General features: G+C 39.7%; 2 protein-coding genes across 3 annotated transcripts in view; both read left to right on the forward strand.

Annotated features, from left to right (window-relative positions):
- Positions 1-1463, forward strand: part of LOC103359132 (interleukin-6 receptor subunit beta-like) — a 16083-nt gene extending 14620 nt beyond the window's left edge. The window contains exon 16 of the mRNA XM_008284356.1: positions 308-1463. Coding sequence (XP_008282578.1) covers positions 308-724 — 417 coding nt within the window. The 3' untranslated portion in view covers positions 725-1463. The remainder of the gene's footprint in view (positions 1-307) is intronic.
- Positions 1464-2214: 751 nt separating this feature from the next.
- The window catches only part of rngtt (RNA guanylyltransferase and 5'-phosphatase), a 117588-nt gene continuing 100048 nt past the window's right edge, over positions 2215-19754 (forward strand). Inside the window, exons 1-7 of one of the 2 annotated variants that reach the window (XM_008284375.1) lie at positions 2215-2617; positions 5576-5685; positions 5764-5867; positions 5976-6064; positions 11917-11992; positions 13655-13904; positions 16354-16463. In XM_008284375.1, coding sequence (XP_008282597.1) covers positions 2554-2617; positions 5576-5685; positions 5764-5867; positions 5976-6064; positions 11917-11992; positions 13655-13904; positions 16354-16463 — 803 coding nt within the window. In that variant the 5' untranslated portion in view covers positions 2215-2553. Of the gene's footprint in view, positions 2618-5575; positions 5686-5763; positions 5868-5975; positions 6065-11916; positions 11993-13654; positions 13905-16353; positions 16464-17556; positions 17668-17745; positions 17850-17957; positions 18047-19754 lie in introns of those variants that run through there. The other variant, XM_008284368.1, reaches the window with a different exon arrangement.

A 19754-nucleotide genomic window follows, 5' to 3' on the forward strand; every position in this document is an offset into this window, starting at 1 on the left:
AGGTTGAAATACTCTACTGTTCAAATCAGAAATAATGCAGTTATTGAAAGATGATACAATTTAGAACCATTTGACATTGAGATGATGGTGTGTGCTCACCTCTGTTGTGTACATAGTGTGTACTTTTTCATTCACTTTTTTCAGTGACGTCTAATGGTGAAGTCTTTATAGGAGGTAAAGCCTGCACCTGAGGTTTAAGATGAAACGGGTTTTTTTGTCCTGAATGAACTTTACTATTTAGAAGGCAGTGTGTTGTATGGTTTCATTCACACTGTGTGTGTGTGTGTGTGTGTGTGTTTGTCTACAGAGGATGTGCCCATTCCAGCCGTTCCATCCATCTGCAAGCTTCTGTGACACAGTTTACACTGAGGAAACCTCGAGAGCGTCCACACCTCCTCCAGATGCAGACTGCAATGGTAACCCAACTACTGAGCAGACAGAGGAGTACACTGACTCAGTCATCATTCTCGCTCCATGTGTACAAGCTGAAAGGCCAGTTGAACCTGTAGAGACACAGCATTCATCCTCTCCTACAGAATCCACAGCGTTTCTTTCCTCAGAGAGCAGCCCATTCAACCCATATCGAAGTCAGAGTTCTGGAGAAGTGTCTTCTCCAAGGACCAGTAAACAATCCAAGCGTATTCCAGCGAAAAATCAAGAAAAGGCAACACTGAAAACTGTATATGTCACCTTGGATATGTTTGAACAAGACCAAAGCAGGTGAGGGCAAGGGAAACATAACTGTCTGGACATTCCTTGAGTCAAGATAAGTCATTCAGCTCTGAACAAAGCAGATGTGGTTTAATATTCCCGTGGACTTCCATGACAGTGTGTGGCTTTATGTTTCCTGGTGCTATGAAATGAAAGCGAAGAAAAATTATTGTTTGATGATGATTGTCTAACACTTACATTATGCAGTAGGAGCTGAATGAATGAAAAATGTGCATGTACAGTCTGTATTATAATATTTTTAGTCACTCCTGGTTTTACTTTGATATTTTGTTGTAAAAAAATACTATTAACTATGTTTTATAATAGGATTTTATGTTGTTTCGTATTTTTGTCACTGTAAATTTTGTTGCATGCTTTCGCTGTAAGCTTGCTGTAAAGGTGTAATTTTTATTTTATCACATGGATCACGTGTCACAATGACATGCACTCCACAAAAGTATTTATTGTTTGTTCCTTAAAACTGGAGCAGAAGTGATTATACTATAGACTTTCTGTTCACAGACATGATCGAATGCAGAGCCAAACTAATTTGATTTGTCAAACAGTTCAAACTTCATTGATTACCAAAGGACATTGTTACTGTCAATAAATATCCAATATATTACAAGCACCATGAAAACTGTTAATATTCTTGAAAAATGTAACATAAAGCAACAAGAACAAACATGACCAATGGTTCTGTGGCTCAACATTACAGTAAAAGAACTATTAAATAAAGTGCATAAACAGTGGTTTTCATGCTTTTTCTGTTGTCTGTTTTCGTTTGCATTTTGGAGTTTTGTTGTGGATGTCAGACATCCCTCTCTCCATCATGTTTTCTGCTTCCTTCTGGGAAATCCTATAAGGTGTTCCAAGGCCAGATGAGGTATACAGTATAATCCCTCCAGTGAGGTCTAGGTCTGTCTAGGGGTCTCCTCGCTGGTGAATGAGCCAGGAAAACATCCAAAGAAAGTCACCCAGGAGGCATCCTAATAGGACCCAGGAGGACCCTGAGGTTTGTGAGAAAGATCGTGGTTTACCTTTCCATTGTGGACATAAAGCAGGAGGCTGCAATCCATCATGACCAAAACTTCACGCAACAGGAGCAGCTTTTTCCCAACAGCAGCTGGCCTCATCACAAAGCTAGAGACACCCAACTGATTGTTGCACACACTGTGATTCTCCTGAAAGTTCAGCATGAGCAGCTGAAAAATAGTGGCGAAGAAGAGAACGGGAAAGAACAGTCATCAGCAGTAAAGAAGGCTGAGCCAAGTTTAGCTGTGGGGATTTCTTTGGAGATGCAATACTAAGAATATACGATGACATAATTGGGGTAGGAAACAGAGTTAAAATACAGAGATTTATTTATTTCATCTTTTTTTTTCCATTTCCTTTTTAAAAAACATGCCATTGCAATGTTCCATCCTCCAGTCGGTAGGGGGCGGTGATGCGCCAGCAAGCTGCTGTATAAACCACTAACGAGGAAGAAACGTTAGCTCCAGCTGGCTAGCTCTGTTGATGACTACTGAGGTTATGCTGGCTAACTGCTAACAATCTGGAATTAAGGTAGACAAACAGAAAATATCACTCAGCTTTTGGGATGCTGGTGTGCAGTGAGTCGTAGCGACCTATGTTTGGTGTAAATGTCTGCCGGCCCGCCAGAAGGTTGACCGGGCTTTAACTTGTTGGATGGTTCTGATGAATTAGTGGCTGCAGGGCCCTCAGTCCGCGGTGCTCGGCTAAGCAGTAACCCGGGATCCGTGCTGTGTGTGTGAGAGAGAGGAAGCATCGAGACACGGGCCAGTGATAGAAAGTTTTGGTTCTTACCACCCTCTCCTGAACATGTCACACACTGGACCACCTCCTCGATGGCGCAACTGTCCAAGAAGAGGCCAGCCGGTGGCAGGTGAGTGCAACCTGAAGCACACAGTGTTGGGTTCCCTGTCTAAGTTAGGGGGAACCGTTAGGTCGCTGCGTGCACCGGAGAGTCTGGTTTGTTGTGCTGGTAGAACTTAGCTTTTTTTGCCTGTTCTGAAACGGTTTTGTCCGTTCATTTTTCAAACCTCCTGATGTGAGCAGCAGCCCGCCACTGTCTGGGCTCGTTTTCAGTCACACACAAACAGCTAAGTTAGCATCTATGTAAGCGAGCTGTACACTCCAAAGGCAGTATTGGTTTTTAATGAATTAAAGTTGGGTTGCCATATTCAGTGAATTACCCCAACGGTTTTATTAAGCTCAAATGTTTCAATGAGTTTGTACACTTACTATTTTTTCCCCCCGAAAGTCAACTTAATTTGCCATGTTTTCCTAATGATGTTCGTAAGTGGTTGTATTCATGTTAGATTTGGCGCCTGTGGATAACAGGCTGTCGCTGCTCAGCTTCTTGGTAATTGTTAGTGTTGCCTTATTTTGAACCGAAGCTGAATGTGTGAGATATGTTTTCGGTTAGAAGACGTGCTTTAGGACAGTGCTTCTGAGTTGGCAAACTTTGCAGTCCAAGCATCACGTGTCCAAACAACAGGGCTGCAGCCTGGTGAGCTGCTGTTTCCTGACAGCCTCTCCACACCGGCCCTGCTGTAACACCAGCTCAGCTCACACAGTCTACATTTGAACACATCGATGGGATCGGAGGCACTTTATTGCAGACTTTTATTAGCTATGACCCAACTTAGGTATGCCAACACATAGAAATTGCTGTTGGTATTATAGTGTTATTTTCTGCTTTTTTTCTAACCCTAACCACTGCAGCTTGAAGTGATCGCTTGCTTTACTTTGATATGAAATTAGAAATGTTGTAACTGTGTAAATTGCTGACAAGCTTGTCCACTTCATTTTTTATTTCTCGATCTAGCAAAACAGCAAAGCCCCTTTCAGACATGGGATACATAACATTGTGAGCTTCATCCATCTGTTCTGATGAAGGCATTTTGTCACTCCGACGTAGATCTCAAGACTTCATTCAGACATACCCACCACAGAGATGGACAGAGCATGACATGTTTGCCATTCACGCAAGAGTACATCAAGTGGTGTATAACACATAATAAAGCACTAATTAACAAAAGACTAAATCGAAACTAATAACATCTTATAAAGCTGTCTAAATGACTAATGGTATAGTTTATTTATGATTTCCTAAACATTGAAAATTCTGTCCATGTGTGAAAATATTCTAACTCCTACTTTACCAGCAGTAAAATATAAACCTCCCATTATCGATGATGGCCATTTAAAATATGATTGAACTGCAGCTGATAAACTGACTCTGTGTGTGACTGCTCACTGGAACTTGTTTTTTAAAGTAAACTCTGAATATTTGAAATGGTATCTGTGAAGTTTTAGCTTAATGTGATTTACCTTTGTGAGCAAGACTTTAGTGGTAAATTTATCCTCATCTGGTGGAGTCAAAACAGATTCTCTTGCTTTGTGTTCTATTGGGAATAAATTTGGCCTTAAAGACCAGCTGGACCATGTGCTGAAAGTTAACGTGAGAGTACATGTATCTTTGTAGTAACTGCTACAAAAAAGAGTTTACCTTTTAAGCATCTCTTTTGATTAAAGTGTATGAATTCAAAAGGTGTAATAGGTAAAGTTCCAGTCTACAAATTAGGGTTTGAAAATGAAAAATATGCCCATACAAAACAATAAATAACAATCTTAGTTATATTTAGAGTACCACTTTGAAACTCCAGAACTCTGCTCTACTTTGATTAAGCTATCGAATGATATTTTTGTTTTCTTAAGAAATATCCTATATGTTTTGTTGTATGTCATTGCGATATGCAGCTGCATGTTATTCTGAGAATATCGCTGGTTTACTACTGTCTCATAACTTTTTTATTAATGGTGCTTAACGATGAAAGCTTTACATTTGTTTTCATATGACATCTCTCCCATAATCAGATGTATTTCAGATTTGAAATCAATGATGTGATGAGAAATATCAGTGAAAATTTCAGGCTTTTGTCTTTAATAGTTCCTGAGATACTGTAGCTTAAACCCAGCTTCAAATTTTAATACCAGAGGAAAACGTGCCACAAGTGGGTCAACAGACAGTTAAAAAAAAAAAAAAGTAACCTCAGATAATTTTAAATATAATAAGTTGAAATTTCACAAACATGTTAAACATATCCATTATTTGTGATAACATATTTTCTATCAAATCAGAGATGAGTGAGCAGAAATTGTAATTATTTAAGATGAACTCACCCTGCCGTTATTCCACATGTGTAAATATGTGGAGCTCGCTCTCTTTGGAGATGCTTCTATGGATTCTGCTGCTGTTTGATGTTGCAGGTGTTTAGTAACGTCAGAGGAAAGAGGAAACAAACTACATCAGCTTCATTCATTATTGATGTGTCTGATTAATCTACACTGTCTTTCTTCAGTGCAGTAAAGTTTTATTTCTGTTAACGTTTTTTAGTTTTTCATAGATGTGAAAGTAAATACAGACATTGTTTTGTGATTTTGGAACACAAACTGAGTCTGTTGCTCTCTGTGATGTTTTTGGGCTAATATTGGTGCTGAAATGTGAAAAAAAAACTCCCTGAAATTGCCTTGCACATCTCAAAGTGCACCACTTGTGTAATCCTGTCCGTTAGTGTGACTGCATGCACTTCAGACGTGTGCTTTGTTCAAAGTGATATAAAAACCCCACTTGGTCTGAATGAGTACGATTGCTGTTGCAACTTTTATAGAATTAGCTGAGTGCTCATTCAGACATGAAACTGACACATTCAGATACCATCTGATTAGTGAACAGAAGTGTAGATGTGAGGAGGACTTAAGTAACGTAAGGATAAAGCTAGAGTCCCTACACTGACCAGGAGGACTGCTGCTCTAACCCTTCTGTTTTCCCTACTAGGTAAATTCCTGCCAATGAAAACAATGTTGGGTCCCAGATATGATGATCAAGTGGCGGAGGAGAACAGGTTTCATCCGAGCATGCTGTCCAACTTTTTAAAAAGTCTAAAAGTAAGTACTTCAACAAGGCAGAAGTATTGAACTAACATGGAAAAGCCATGTCTCACCATACCTTTTTGTCTTCCTCAGGTAAAGATGGGTTTGCTTGTGGATTTGACGAACACTACGCGCTTTTATGACCGCAATGACATTGAAAAAGAGGGGATCAAATATGTGAAGCTTCAGTGTAAAGGGTATTAATGAATTCAGTGTGACAAACTTAACTAATTTGTCCAGATTCGCTATATTGTAGTTATTCTGTGGTAATGTACTGAAGGCTAATGCCGTTCTGTTTGTTTTAGCCATGGGGAATGCCCTTCAAAAGAGACGACTGCAATGTTCATCAGGCTCTGCGAACACTTCATGGAGAAGAATCCCACAGAATTGATAGGTGAGTAATGCGTGATTATTGATTTACTGAAAGTAGCAAAGCTGCAGTAGCCACAGTTGAAGGGAAGGCTGCAAAAAACTGCATACTGTATGAATGTTAACAGGCTTGTTAGGGCACCAGTAGATCTGACTGTAATTTTAGCAGTTTGTTCTATTAAATGAATGTTTTTATTCTTCTGTTGTGTACCACAGTTTTATTGCTTCAGTGCAACCCTGGTGGTGTTAAACATTCTGAGAGTGAGTAAAAAAACAAAAAAAAAAACAAAACATCAAACTGACTTATTGTAACCTATTTTATGGTCAACAATTAGGCTGTAAGGCTTTTGTGTTTTAATCAGTTTTTGTTTTAGCATTATATCGCTCTACAAAGGCAAACAAAGCAATGAAATGGCTTTTGAAATCATTTGCAGCTTGAAAAACTCATATCTTCCCCTCTCATTATCTGTGCTCTGAGCTCCACTGGATCTTCTTGGAATGCTGATAACATTTTGTAGGAGAACTGATTGGTCAGTGGGTGGTTTTTTTTGTATGTGCTGCTCTCCTATCTAGAACATATCCTGCATTGGAGCAGGTTAGGAGTTAAGCACGAGTTACCACTTTAAGTCACCAAGATACACCTGGGGCCTGTACTACGAAGAAGGATTTGGGGTAAGCGCGGTACCTTCAGGTTAAATCCTGGGTTTTCAGTCCTATGATGGTGGTGCACTTCTTACCGGGGTACATCATCATGGTAACTTACGCTGAACAGCCAACCTGCTCCGCAGCAGGTTATGTTCGAGGTTGAGATCACTGGGTATAAAAACACTGTCCACTGAAAATCAGTTCTCTACCGTAAAACTTCAGAAGGAGTAGAAAACGAAGCAGTTCTCAACAAAATGGCATCTCCGGCATTTATTGAAGACCTGCTACACATTAGAACATGAATTGTGAGGGATCACTGAGGAGTGTGAGGGTTTTTCGGGACCGGCAAAACAGTGCACCCTGACGAGGATCTCTATGAGCTCCTGTCTTCCTTCGTTAATTTTTTCTCTGTTGGCTACAGGCAATGCCAAAGCTATTTCATATTTTTTTCAATACCAATATCACCCCGCAACAGTAAACTGACTTCAGCAGTAAATCTTGTGTTTGTAGGAAATGTTAATAAGCTACACCACTTTGCATTATGTTTCTGTTTGTTCTTAATTCGTTCCCACGTCCTTTTTACACCGCCAGGGTTGCAGCTGAAAGTAAAAAAATGTCAGATATGCCACAAGTATCGACATTAGGCAGCAAATTAGTTAAAAGGAATTCTCAGATGTGCCTATTGTCTGATACGTGCCTTCATGATGGAACAGGGATCATTTTTTATTATGTTATAAACCAATTAACTTATGCATTCACACAGTCAGCAGTTTTCTGCCAGCATTCCTTCCTGACTTTGGCCGCTGCAATGATTCTGCTTTTTGCTCCTATGATGTTTTTATATTATTCTTGATATTTTGTACAGATGATATTCTGCTCCTCAGCGGTAAAGTGAGCTGCTCTGCAGCCAGACTTGTCCATAGTCGTGATTAGTCAGATGCTGATAACGCCGCCCATTTTATATGCACACGCTCATACTCAGATCAGACAACCGTGGGTTGACTTAGTGAGTTGATAACCACCGTCGTAGGACCAGTTATCCTGAGTGCGATTGTTAGGGTTAGTGAAGCCGGATCTCTGAAAGATATCCTGGGTATGTTGATCTCTCTTCATAGTACAGGCCCCTGGTAAGAAGTGAACCACTGTTATCGTACCGAAAACCCAGAGTTAAACCTGAAGTTACCTTGATAACCTGAAATCCTGCTTCGTAGCACAGATCTCTGGTGGTGGTTATGTTGTTCAGTCTAAGATAGACTTGCAGAAGCAACACCTGTCACTGCATCATTTTGCCTTAGCAAATGATGACTTTCCGATCTTTGCTATGAGTGTTTCAGAAGATTTTGACAGTAGATTTTGAAATTAAGTTTAAAACATTTCTGATTTTCTTCAAACATTGTGTAACATTCTTCAAAAAACGTGAGACAATGCAATATAAACATCTATAAAGGTCATATGTCTGAACCAGTAAATTTAATGAAACTGCATAAAAAACACTTGAAATGTTTTGTTCGAAGTGATCTACTCTGACCGTCTTTGAAGCACTGTTGCAGAACCAAACCGATGAACCAGAGAGGAGAATGTCTCAGTTTTGCAAAGGGGGACATTTAACAGTCTGGGGGTAGAGCATCGTAGGGATGTAGAAGGGACATACCAAGAAATCAGATAAATAGTCAGATAAAAAGGAATAAAGTTATGTGCCCTCTACCTTTAGTTTTGGTGAGAAGACTTGCTGCTGCATTTTGGATCGTCTTAGGTTTGTTTACAGATTTTTTTGGGAGCCCAGGGAGGTGCCATGGCATTACAATAGTCAAGTCTGAATAAGTCTTTTAGTGTCTTCTTTGTTTGCCAGTTGGGTGAGTGTCATCGGAGGAGAAGGGAATGTGTGACAATCGGTTTCATGGTCTCTGATAATATTTGCCAGTATGGACTATATGTACTGCTTTAAATGAAATTTACTTATGGACATTTGCAAAAAGAATTAGCTTGTACATCATGAGTTATAAACTCATAACAATGTCCTGTAACTAGTGTTTCACCCAGTCTTGATTTAAAAACTTTAGCCTTTAGAACCTCAAGCAGTTTCCTGGCATTTTCTGCTCCTGTCACATTCTTCCTCACTGTGGCCCTGTGCACTATGAACAATTTTATGCCATAAATCATAAGAAGAGAACAAATATGCAAGTTGAATTTCTATGATTATTTGTTTTATAAGAATGGGGGAAAAAATGGAATTTGGTGCTCACAGGTGTTGGAGACTTCTTAATTAATTTTTTGATACCCAGTTTAAGAACGATGACCAAATATTTTGTCCATAAACTATGTCTGAGTGGACGAAAAACATTCATGTCAGTTTGTGCACTGCATTTATAAACATAATGTAGTTTTGATGTTTAAATCGAACCGTACTTGCTCTCCAAGACTAAAGTTAATTCTTCAAAAACTTCAGAACAAATTTTATAGAATTACTCTAGATATATATTGGGTTTTGTAAAGCAACAGTTATATGGTCATTGTCATTTAAGTAACTAATGGGTCAATCAATGGCATTACCCTGTGTGTCCAGTAGGGAGCAGGCTTACTCCAGTATTGTACAGGTGCAAACATCAGTGAAGTTGCATGGTTTATTTATATATATATCTTTATTTTATTTTATTTTTTAACTTTAAGTATACATTTTTTACACATATACTTTGGCTGGTGCTCCTGCTATTGTTAATGTGGTATTTGCAACTTAAAATTAACATTTGATTGTGTGGCTTTGCACTTTCAAATTTGATTCAAAAGTACATCATCAGTGAGTAGTAAGAAAATTAAACAGCCCTCTTGAGGTTTGAACTTTTGGTTTTGTTAAGATGAAGAGTGCATTTCCAGATTTGTATTTCTTAAGCAAGTCACTATGCTTTTGGTTTTGTAATTGTAGGAGTTTCATATCAGAAACAACAATCCTCTGATTTATGGAAGAAGGAACATCATTAGGCAGCTCGGTTATATACATTGGGTTTGAAAGGGAGAACTGTGTAGCTGTCTGCATGTTGGCAGCCAGAAGACATATTGTGCAGAAAATTCAGTGAGCTGAGTATTTCCATTTTGAAAGTGCAGTATACAGATGGCAATTTAAAAAACATTGACTTTCTAATGGAACAAACCCGAGGAATTGATCCTGCTACGGTGCAGGGTGAGGCTTTATGTATCAGTCCTCTTCTTCAGAAGGGATTTCTGATTTGACTGAGTCACTCCAATATTACAACTTGCCATTGTGTAGTGTAGAGTAGTTTTACAGTGTCTCAGCAGACTTGTAAGCGAGCTGGTGTGCTCAACCTGCAGCGAATGAGGAGGTGGGATTTGATAGACCTGCACATTATAAAGGAAGAGACAATGTAGAGTCATGTCCAAGTCACAAAATGGATTTTTATTGAAAAACAAACAAACAAAACTTCTGTATTTAACTTAATGACACAGACTGGTTCTTAAAGGTTTAATCCCTGAATGGAGATGCACTTTATTGTCTTCAGACTAACAGAACTGGATGCATGTCTGGAAAGATCTCATGCTCAATGAGACTCTTTCTTAAATGCTTTATTTTAATGCAAATAGTTTTTAACACAGCTGGGATGACATATCTCCTGTGCAGTTAAAAAAAACAAAACAAAAAAAAAAACAGATCAGTATGTTGCCACTATTGATATTAGCTTATTACAAGCATGTCTACATTAATATGAACTGTTTGTCGACCAGTAAACATGAACTTCTTATACAGAAATGCCAAGCTCGGTTTGAGGGCATGCTGACAGCGAACTGTCATGATTGCACAGTTTACACACCAGAGAGCACTGACAGGTTTATTTTTACCTTGTAAAATCTCAGCCAATAAGTCAAAGTGGTGACAGGAATTATGAAACATTACATAAATGTAGGAGTTTTATATAATGTTGCCTCATATGTATAAAAAAAATGAGCTGGTAAATCATCAAAAAATTAGTTTTCAAGTAATTATTTATGTACCACCTTATTCAAGGTGTTAGGGTTGTTCTATTGGAAAAACATTTTTTTGTCATTTGTGCTATTTTTATACTTTGTTTTTGTGTAAAAGGTTACGGTGAAAAAAATGTTCTGCTACGACAACTTTTGTCAAAATGCAGCCTTGATGCTTCCAACCAAATGCGTGTGGATGTTGACGTTACACTTTCACACTTGTGGCAGCAGGGTGCTCTCTTGTACTTCATGACCACATCTTCTCTTAGCTGCTGGCTGCTGTCTGGCTTGTAAATCAAATTACTCGAACATCACAGCAGAATGTGTGAATGTCATCTCAACAATGTCCTGTCTTTAGCCAGCTGGTGATTAGGCTTTGTTGTCTCTGCAGTACACATGTCCAAATCAGACAGTTGGGGCGGTAAATGCGATTCCCATCCTCTGACGCTGGGTTCATTTCATCTTCATTAGTGTTGGCGTTGCCAGGCAAACTTGCTAAGGTTGGGAAACATGAGTCAGATGCTGTGATTTTGTGTGGAACCCTTTTGTGCTCCCGTGGAAGATTGTTTGTTTGTGAAAATATCAGCTTCTTTCAAAATTCAGAGGATTTTTGTCAAATATAACAAAAATTTTCAGGGCGCTTTTCACACCTTGAAGAGATTTTCTCTTCAGAATCCAGGTTTTGCATTACAGCCGAGTCCACTTCATCTCATAGCAAAGAGCGGGACTTTATCAGTTTTTTTTTTTTTTTTTATTTCCTGTGTGCTTTTCATTCACTCTTTACCTCCCTGAATGTTTTATCAGTCTCTGGGTCTCTTCTTTGTGTGCAGCGACTGGTGTCGGACTGATTTTTGAAATTGGTGTAAAGGCACAGCTTGCTCTAAGGATACAAGGATCTGCTTGTGGGTCTTTTGAGTGTGTGACTTGATGCCCCTGCTAAAGACATGGACTTGGCCGCAGCATATCTTAAAGAGGACCGAGGCTATTGATGTGGGAGGAGATCACATTGGATAAAATTGTGCTAAACCTCATGGCTTTTGAAATAATGATGCCTTGTTCATATTATGCTACATTAAATTGATTGTGTGAAGGTTTTACACACAGAAAGGGGAATAAAATAAATTGGTTATATGACCTTCAGCATTTTCTACCTTTGTACTTCTAAGAGTGTTAGCTAATTGCTACATATTTTACATGATTGTGATTTTAAAGTGGAATTCAGAATTTTGGACCTGTGCCCGTCTTCTTTTTTCCCCAAAGGTGTTCACTGCACGCATGGCTTCAACCGGACAGGCTTTCTGATATGTGCATACCTGGTGGAGAAGATGGACTGGAGGTAAGGCCTGACACGCTTCGATCACTCGGGCTGCTGGGAGACTGTCTGCACAACCTTCACAACTGTCTTGGTTGATAACACAAAGCATGCAACATGGAGTCCCCCCAGTGGATTGCACCATTATTGTGGTTTCGGTCTTCTAGCCCTGTCAGTCTTTTTTCACTAATATTTCCATCTCATCGTGATAGCTGCTGTCTGTGTAACGGCACGAGAAGCTACTCTCATAGTGACAATCAACAAAAAAGCTTTACTAGGAAGCTTGGTTGGTTACTATTGACTGAGCTTGTCACTACATAAAACGACAGAGATAAATAATTTACAACAGCTGAGCAGCAGAGCTGGGGAGGCATCTTTAATCAGAGGTGAAGCAGCAGTTTGAGAAAGCAGAATCCCTGGAAGCTGCAGACATGGAGGCTGGATGAAACCCTCTTACCACCCACTACTTCCTGTAAAATGAGAGCACTTAGAGCTGTCATCTAGTATCATGGGTTCCAAGATAATTTAACTATCAGATTATCTGCACTGATTCATTTTTTGTGTCTTTTCCTTCATGTAAACTCACTTTAAATCTTCATCAAATGAGTTGTTATTAGAGTTACAGTACTATCTTGTGAGATAATCAGCAGTACTGCAGTATACACACCGTAACCTAATGTACACAGTCAATAAACTCAACGTAGAACATTACGCTTTCCCACTATCTCATATATAATATTTTGCTATACGAGCACTGCATTAGCCCAAATAGCCTGATGTCAATAGGTGATTCATTAGAAATGTCTCCTGTTAGTAAAGGTCATCCTAATCAGGGATTTTCTAATAAATGATGATCACCCATAAGGAACCATTTTCCTAAAGAATCACTTCTGAGTTAAAACAAAAAAAAAGAAAAAAAGAGCATCTTTATCCATTGTCACTTGTTTAGTTTGCTAAAGTGCTTAGTCCCATCATGTTCCTGAGAAAAGACAATTTGGCTGTCTACGAACACACATAAAAAAAGGGTATAAGTCTCTCCTCCAGCCAGAACAGTGAGCACGTGTTTACTCAGTCTCCTGTCTAAATGCAGAGGTGCAGGACCAGACGTGCAGCTTGATTTGAGCCATATAAAGCTGCTACAGATCCTTTTTCTCTGCACTGGATTATGTAGAATATCGTGTCAAAACCAACCATTGCACATCCTGCTTCAGTGTGTTTAGAGGTAGTCAAGTGTGAAGCCTTTAAATAGTAGATACTGCTGTACAGTTATTTTCCAATTTAATTGCTTGATCATTAAAATGTTCAGGCAGTTGCAACATTCCTAGAACCCAAAAAATGTCCCACACTGGCTCGTAGTCTAAAACCCTAAACTCCAAGAACCTGAAACCATTCATTGTTTGGACTTTTTGATTAAAAGGTGACTTAAATGATTAGTTTATCATCAGAGTAATTGCTATTTTTTTGGCAGATATACAATTGAAATAATCACCTAATACCTGCACCTGTAGTTTTACTGGTGACAAATAGATCAAATGAGAACCACAGACACTCACCAAAATATATCTGTAGGATCTATGTATGCATGTTGCCCTAATGAAGGTTTGGGCAGTCAGAACCTCTATGAGCAAATCAAAAAATAAAGCTCCTTTTAAGATGCCCTGCCTTTTTTGTTTTGTTTCTTATCAGTGTCGAGGCAGCTGTTGCTGCTTTTGGCCAGGCCCGGGCCCCAGGGATCTACAAGGGAGACTACCTCAAAGAACTTTTCCGTCGCTATGGAGACGAAGAGGACACGCCCCCTGCCCCTGCGCTGCCTGAATGGTGCTTTGATGACGACGACGGGGAAGTGGATGATGATGGTAACACGGTTAGCCAGGAGTCGGGTCCCAGCTCCTCTGGGTCAGCGCCGGGCAAACGAAAGAAAGAGAAGCTAAAACTGGTAAGGCTTGTTTGTAGCTCCAGAAAATGGACTGTTAAGTAGAAAATGCATTGATCCCTTTCCGCATGACATGGATTTCATGCAGTGTGATGGCAGGTCTGTAGGGAGATCTCCCTTCTCAGTCGTGAGCCACATATTAAGCTTTATAGAATAATTCAGTAAGTCTGATGCACAAATTTAGAGAAAATTGCACTTTCCATCTCCTCAGCTGCTGGCAAACGTGGAACTTTGATAGATAAGATAAAAAGCTGCCTCCCTGCCATCATGTACGTCTGTGCGTTTTGGGGAAACTGGAATCGTTTAATCATCCCCAATTGTTTGCAATGAGGTGTGAAACATTTGTCCAAATTACAACAGTAGAACAACTACTTCAGATTACTAAAGCCTAAATCAAAATAAATCTAATAGTGGAGAAATTATGCAGAAGACAGGTTTAGACGAAAGGTCCAAAGAGAGCAGAAGCAGCAGCAGCAGCTCTTGCAGACTGCATCACTTGGCTATCATTAAGGAGGGCTGTCTCTTGGTTGAGTGGCCTGCCTCACAGTCAGCCTGGTCGGTGGCCAGCTGGCTGTTACAAAGAAAATAACATTTGCTTGAATGAAACACTTGAGTTTTGAAGTGAGAAGCAGAAATACTTCTCTTTGATTTTGGATGAAACACAGATTAATCCAGTGGTCCTCAAACTTTTTATGTCACGTCCCTCTTCAGAAGCTAAAAACAAGTTGATGCATCCCACTACATGAAATCTTGAATTTTATTGAATTATAGTAAATATTTTGAGTTTGCATTAAAGCATCAGCAAACGCTTGTTTGTTAATTGCTTACCACAGTGTCAGCGACAGCTAAATACGATAACTCTTGACTGCTTGGAGTTTCTTCAGATATGACAAAACACATCCACCATGACTTAAGGATGAACTGATTACAATTTTGTGGTCAAAAATCAATTGGACGTCTCAAAATACGTCGTGGTCATAACTCCTGATTCATATGCGACTTATGGCAAAATGTCATGCAATAATACTAGTTAAACATCATAACTCAACTGACTACAAGGACCATGTCACACATTTGGTCAGATACTGAATTGTTGTCACTAATCTTGGGTGTCCACCTTGAAACTCTGCTGAATGAGTAGGTCTTCTGTGTTGTTGGGTTTACGATTTGTGGGACGCATCCATTGCTTCTAATTTGTAGCTTTATTGTAGCAACTTTTTTTTTTTTTTTTTTTTTTAAAGATTGTTCTTTCTGGTGTTTTTTTTGCCTTTATTAGTTCGGACAATGAGAGAGTGAGACAAGAAAGGGGGGTGAAGAACAGGGAGAAAACTGCAGCAAACTGTCGTGAGTGGGAGTTAAACTCATGACCGCTGTGTTGGGGAACTATAGCCCCTTTTCATGGGTCGCCCGCTCAACCAGGTGAGCTATAGGGGCGCCCTTATTGCAGTAACATTGATATTTGGTGCATTGTCTCCGGACAGACATGAATGTAATTTGCCATTTCACTGGATAGCGGAGGCATCTTGCCGCAACGTGGCATGTCTTGTTAATTATGTTTCTTGGATTTTGAAAAACAGAAAATAGTGACATAAGAATAAAATGAACAACTGTAGCCTATATCATTTGCACAAAAGCTTCCACTGTGCTTTAATAATCTTGTATAATTGTAAGATAGTTATTAGATTGTATTCAGTGTGGTATTAAAAAGCCTTAAAAGGTCACACATTCTTTGCATTAAACCCTACAGACACCCTGTTCCCCAAATCAGTGGACCTCATTACAAGATAATCTGATGTGAATGTGTCCGTAGTTTGAGATAGTTGAAAGTTAACAGTAGTGCTGCTGTCTGATGTGCATAGTCCATTCTACATTAAGAGCTGCAAAATGAGATTTATATGATCATGACTGCTCTTTTCTTTCTCACTGTGGCCACTCATACTCATACCATTCAACCACTTTCTACTTGAGGTGACATATATTATCATACCACATCTGTTTCATTGGTCTAATTGGGAGTATATTATCATACTGAGCCAGTTTGCGGGACTCATCTGGCAGAATGAGCATCAAAAGGTCACGTTGAAGAGAAGGAAGTGAGATTAGGAAACATGGCCAATGAGGTGTCACAGATGTCGCCAATTGGAGCATGGGGGTAAGGAGGCAAATTTCCTGGCAAGTGATGCAGAGCAACAGGTTTTTATATGCTGCATTCTGAATAAGCTTTCAGTGAGAATGGTTTTAAAAGTGGAGAGGTCAAAAGAATATAAGGATTTGTAATTTTGCTACCTGTTACTTGTCTCTGCACACAGGGATTCATAAAGCAAAGACGCAGCTGTTTGGAAAAGTGCTACTGGTACTCAACATGTTTCTCTTTAGTGTGTAGGAGGGTGTGAGTGTTTCATAAAATTCAGTCCAAGTTCAACCTTCTGTTTTCCTTCTTTTTTTGTCCCAGGGTGCAGTATTTCTTGAAGGCATCACAGTGAAAGGCGTCACACAGGTCACCCTACAACCCAAGTTAGGCGAGATCCAAAGAATGTGCCAGGAGATGGCTGAGTGGGACAAGTAAGAACCTCCTTTTGCCCTCCTCATAGCCCCGTGGGGAAACTGTGTGTCTTTGTACGTACATGTACAGTAGGTATACACTGCTCTGTGTGAGTGAGTCATTTGTATGAAATCACCTTTGTTTTTGCTTTTTTATCCTTGCACTTCTAGACATGCAGTAGAGTTTGGAATATTATTTTTTTTTTTGTGGAGCAATATGCTGCTGCAGCTTTATGACATAGCAGGGAGTCAGCTCTTTTGCAGCAGAGGGAACGGTCCACTCTGCAATTTCTTGACATCAAAATTCTTGTTTTTGTTGTTATAACTCTGTGTGCTCACACCTGCTTATTTAGTGAGACCCAGGTGTAGTTAGTTATGTAGTATTTGCAAAAAAAAAAAAAAAAAGAAGGCCACTTCCTTTATACCGTTAAAATGTCTAGATTCCAAATTAGCTGTTGTGTCGCTACTTTGTGGCACTAATTGCACTGTTATGGAACAAGCCACCAAGTGTCTGCCACACTTCTGCAAACCATCACCTCAATAGAAGGTTTTTTATGTGGCTCTTGAGTATACAAATATTTTTAAGGAATTGTCTTACAATGGTCCCCTATTGGGCTGCAAGGTGGCACAGTTGGTACCACTGTTGCCTCGCAGCAAGAAGGTCGCCGGTTCGATTCCCGGTGGGGGCACCAGGATCTTTTCTGCGTGGAGTTTGCATGTTCTCCCTGTGCAGTGTGGGTTCTCTGGCTTCCTCCCACACAGTCCAAAAACATGTTGAGGTTAANAAAAAAAACTCCCTGAAATTGCCTTGCACATCTCAAAGTGCACCACTTGTGTAATCCTGTCCGTTAGTGTGACTGCATGCACTTCAGACGTGTGCTTTGTTCAAAGTGATATAAAAATCCCACTTGGTCTGAATGAGTACGATTGCTGTTGCAACTTTTATAGAATTAGCTGAGTGCTCATTCAGACATGAAACTGACACATTCAGATACCATCTGATTAGTGAACAGAAGTGTAGATGTGAGGAGGACTTAAGTAACGTAAGGATAAAGCTAGAGTCCCTACACTGACCAGGAGGACTGCTGCTCTAACCCTTCTGTTTTCCCTACTAGGTAAATTCCTGCCAATGAAAACAATGTTGGGTCCCAGATATGATGATCAAGTGGCGGAGGAGAACAGGTTTCATCCGAGCATGCTGTCCAACTTTTTAAAAAGTCTAAAAGTAAGTACTTCAACAAGGCAGAAGTATTGAACTAACACGGAAAAGCCACGTCTCACCATACCTTTTTGTCTTCCTCAGGTAAAGATGGGTTTGCTTGTGGATTTGACGAACACTACGCGCTTTTATGACCGCAATGACATTGAAAAAGAGGGGATCAAATATGTGAAGCTTCAGTGTAAAGGGTATTAATAAATTCAGTGTGACAAACTTAACTAATTTGTCCAGATTCGCTATATTGTAGTTATTCTGTGGTAATGTACTGAAGGCTAATGCCGTTCTGTTTGTTTTAGCCATGGGGAATGCCCTTCAAAAGAGACGACTGCAATGTTCATCAGGCTCTGCGAACACTTCATGGAGAAGAATCCCACAGAATTGATAGGTGAGTAATGCGTGATTATTGATTTACTGAAAGTAGCAAAGCTGCAGTAGCCACAGTTGAAGGGAAGGCTGCAAAAAACTGCATACTGTATGAATGTTAACAGGCTTGTTAGGGCACCAGTAGATCTGACTGTAATTTTAGCAGTTTGTTCTATTAAATGAATGTTTTTATTCTTCTGTTGTGTACCACAGTTTTATTGCTTCAGTGCAACCCTGGTGGTGTTAAACATTCTGAGAGTGAGTAAAAAAACAAAAAAAAAAACAAAACATCAAACTGACTTATTGTAACCTATTTTATGGTCAACAATTAGGCTGTAAGGCTTTTGTGTTTTAATCAGTTTTTGTTTTAGCATTATATCGCTCTACAAAGGCAAACAAAGCAATGAAATGGCTTTTGAAATCATTTGCAGCTTGAAAAACTCATATCTTCCCCTCTCATTATCTGTGCTCTGAGCTCCACTGGATCTTCTTGGAATGCTGATAACATTTTGTAGGAGAACTGATTGGTCAGTGGGTGGTTTTTTTTGTATGTGCTGCTCTCCTATCTAGAACATATCCTGCATTGGAGCAGGTTAGGAGTTAAGCACGAGTTACCACTTTAAGTCACCAAGATACACCTGGGGCCTGTACTACGAAGAAGGATTTGGGGTAAGCGCGGTACCTTCAGGTTAAATCCTGGGTTTTCAGTCCTATGATGGTGGTGCACTTCTTACCGGGGTACATCATCATGGTAACTTACGCTGAACAGCCAACCTGCTCCGCAGCAGGTTATGTTCGAGGTTGAGATCACTGGGTATAAAAACACTGTCCACTGAAAATCAGTTCTCTACCGTAAAACTTCAGAAGGAGTAGAAAACGAAGCAGTTCTCAACAAAATGGCATCTCCGGCATTTATTGAAGACCTGCTACACATTAGAACATGAATTGTGAGGGATCACTGAGGAGTGTGAGGGTTTTTCGGGACCGGCAAAACAGTGCACCCTGACGAGGATCTCTATGAGCTCCTGTCTTCCTTCGTTAATTTTTTCTCTGTTGGCTACAGGCAATGCCAAAGCTATTTCATATTTTTTTCAATACCAATATCACCCCGCAACAGTAAACTGACTTCAGCAGTAAATCTTGTGTTTGTAGGAAATGTTAATAAGCTACACCACTTTGCATTATGTTTCTGTTTGTTCTTAATTCGTTCCCACGTCCTTTTTACACTGCCAGGGTTGCAGCTGAAAGTAAAAAAATGTCAGATATGCCACAAGTATCGACATTAGGCAGCAAATTAGTTAAAAGGAATTCTCAGATGTGCCTATTGTCTGATACGTGCCTTCATGATGGAACAGGGATCATTTTTTATTATGTTATAAACCAATTAACTTATGCATTCACACAGTCAGCAGTTTTCTGCCAGCATTCCTTCCTGACTTTGGCCGCTGCAATGATTCTGCTTTTTGCTCCTATGATGTTTTTATATTATTCTTGATATTTTGTACAGATGATATTCTGCTCCTCAGCGGTAAAGTGAGCTGCTCTGCAGCCAGACTTGTCCATAGTCGTGATTAGTCAGATGCTGATAACGCCGCCCATTTTATATGCACACGCTCATACTCAGATCAGACAACCGTGGGTTGACTTAGTGAGTTGATAACCACCGTCGTAGGACCAGTTATCCTGAGTGCGATTGTTAGGGTTAGTGAAGCCGGATCTCTGAAAGATAT

The sequence above is a fragment of the Stegastes partitus genome, unplaced genomic scaffold (genome assembly GCF_000690725.1).
Source record: "Stegastes partitus isolate 25-593 unplaced genomic scaffold, Stegastes_partitus-1.0.2 Scaffold9, whole genome shotgun sequence".
Lineage (NCBI taxonomy): Eukaryota > Metazoa > Chordata > Actinopteri > Pomacentridae > Stegastes > Stegastes partitus.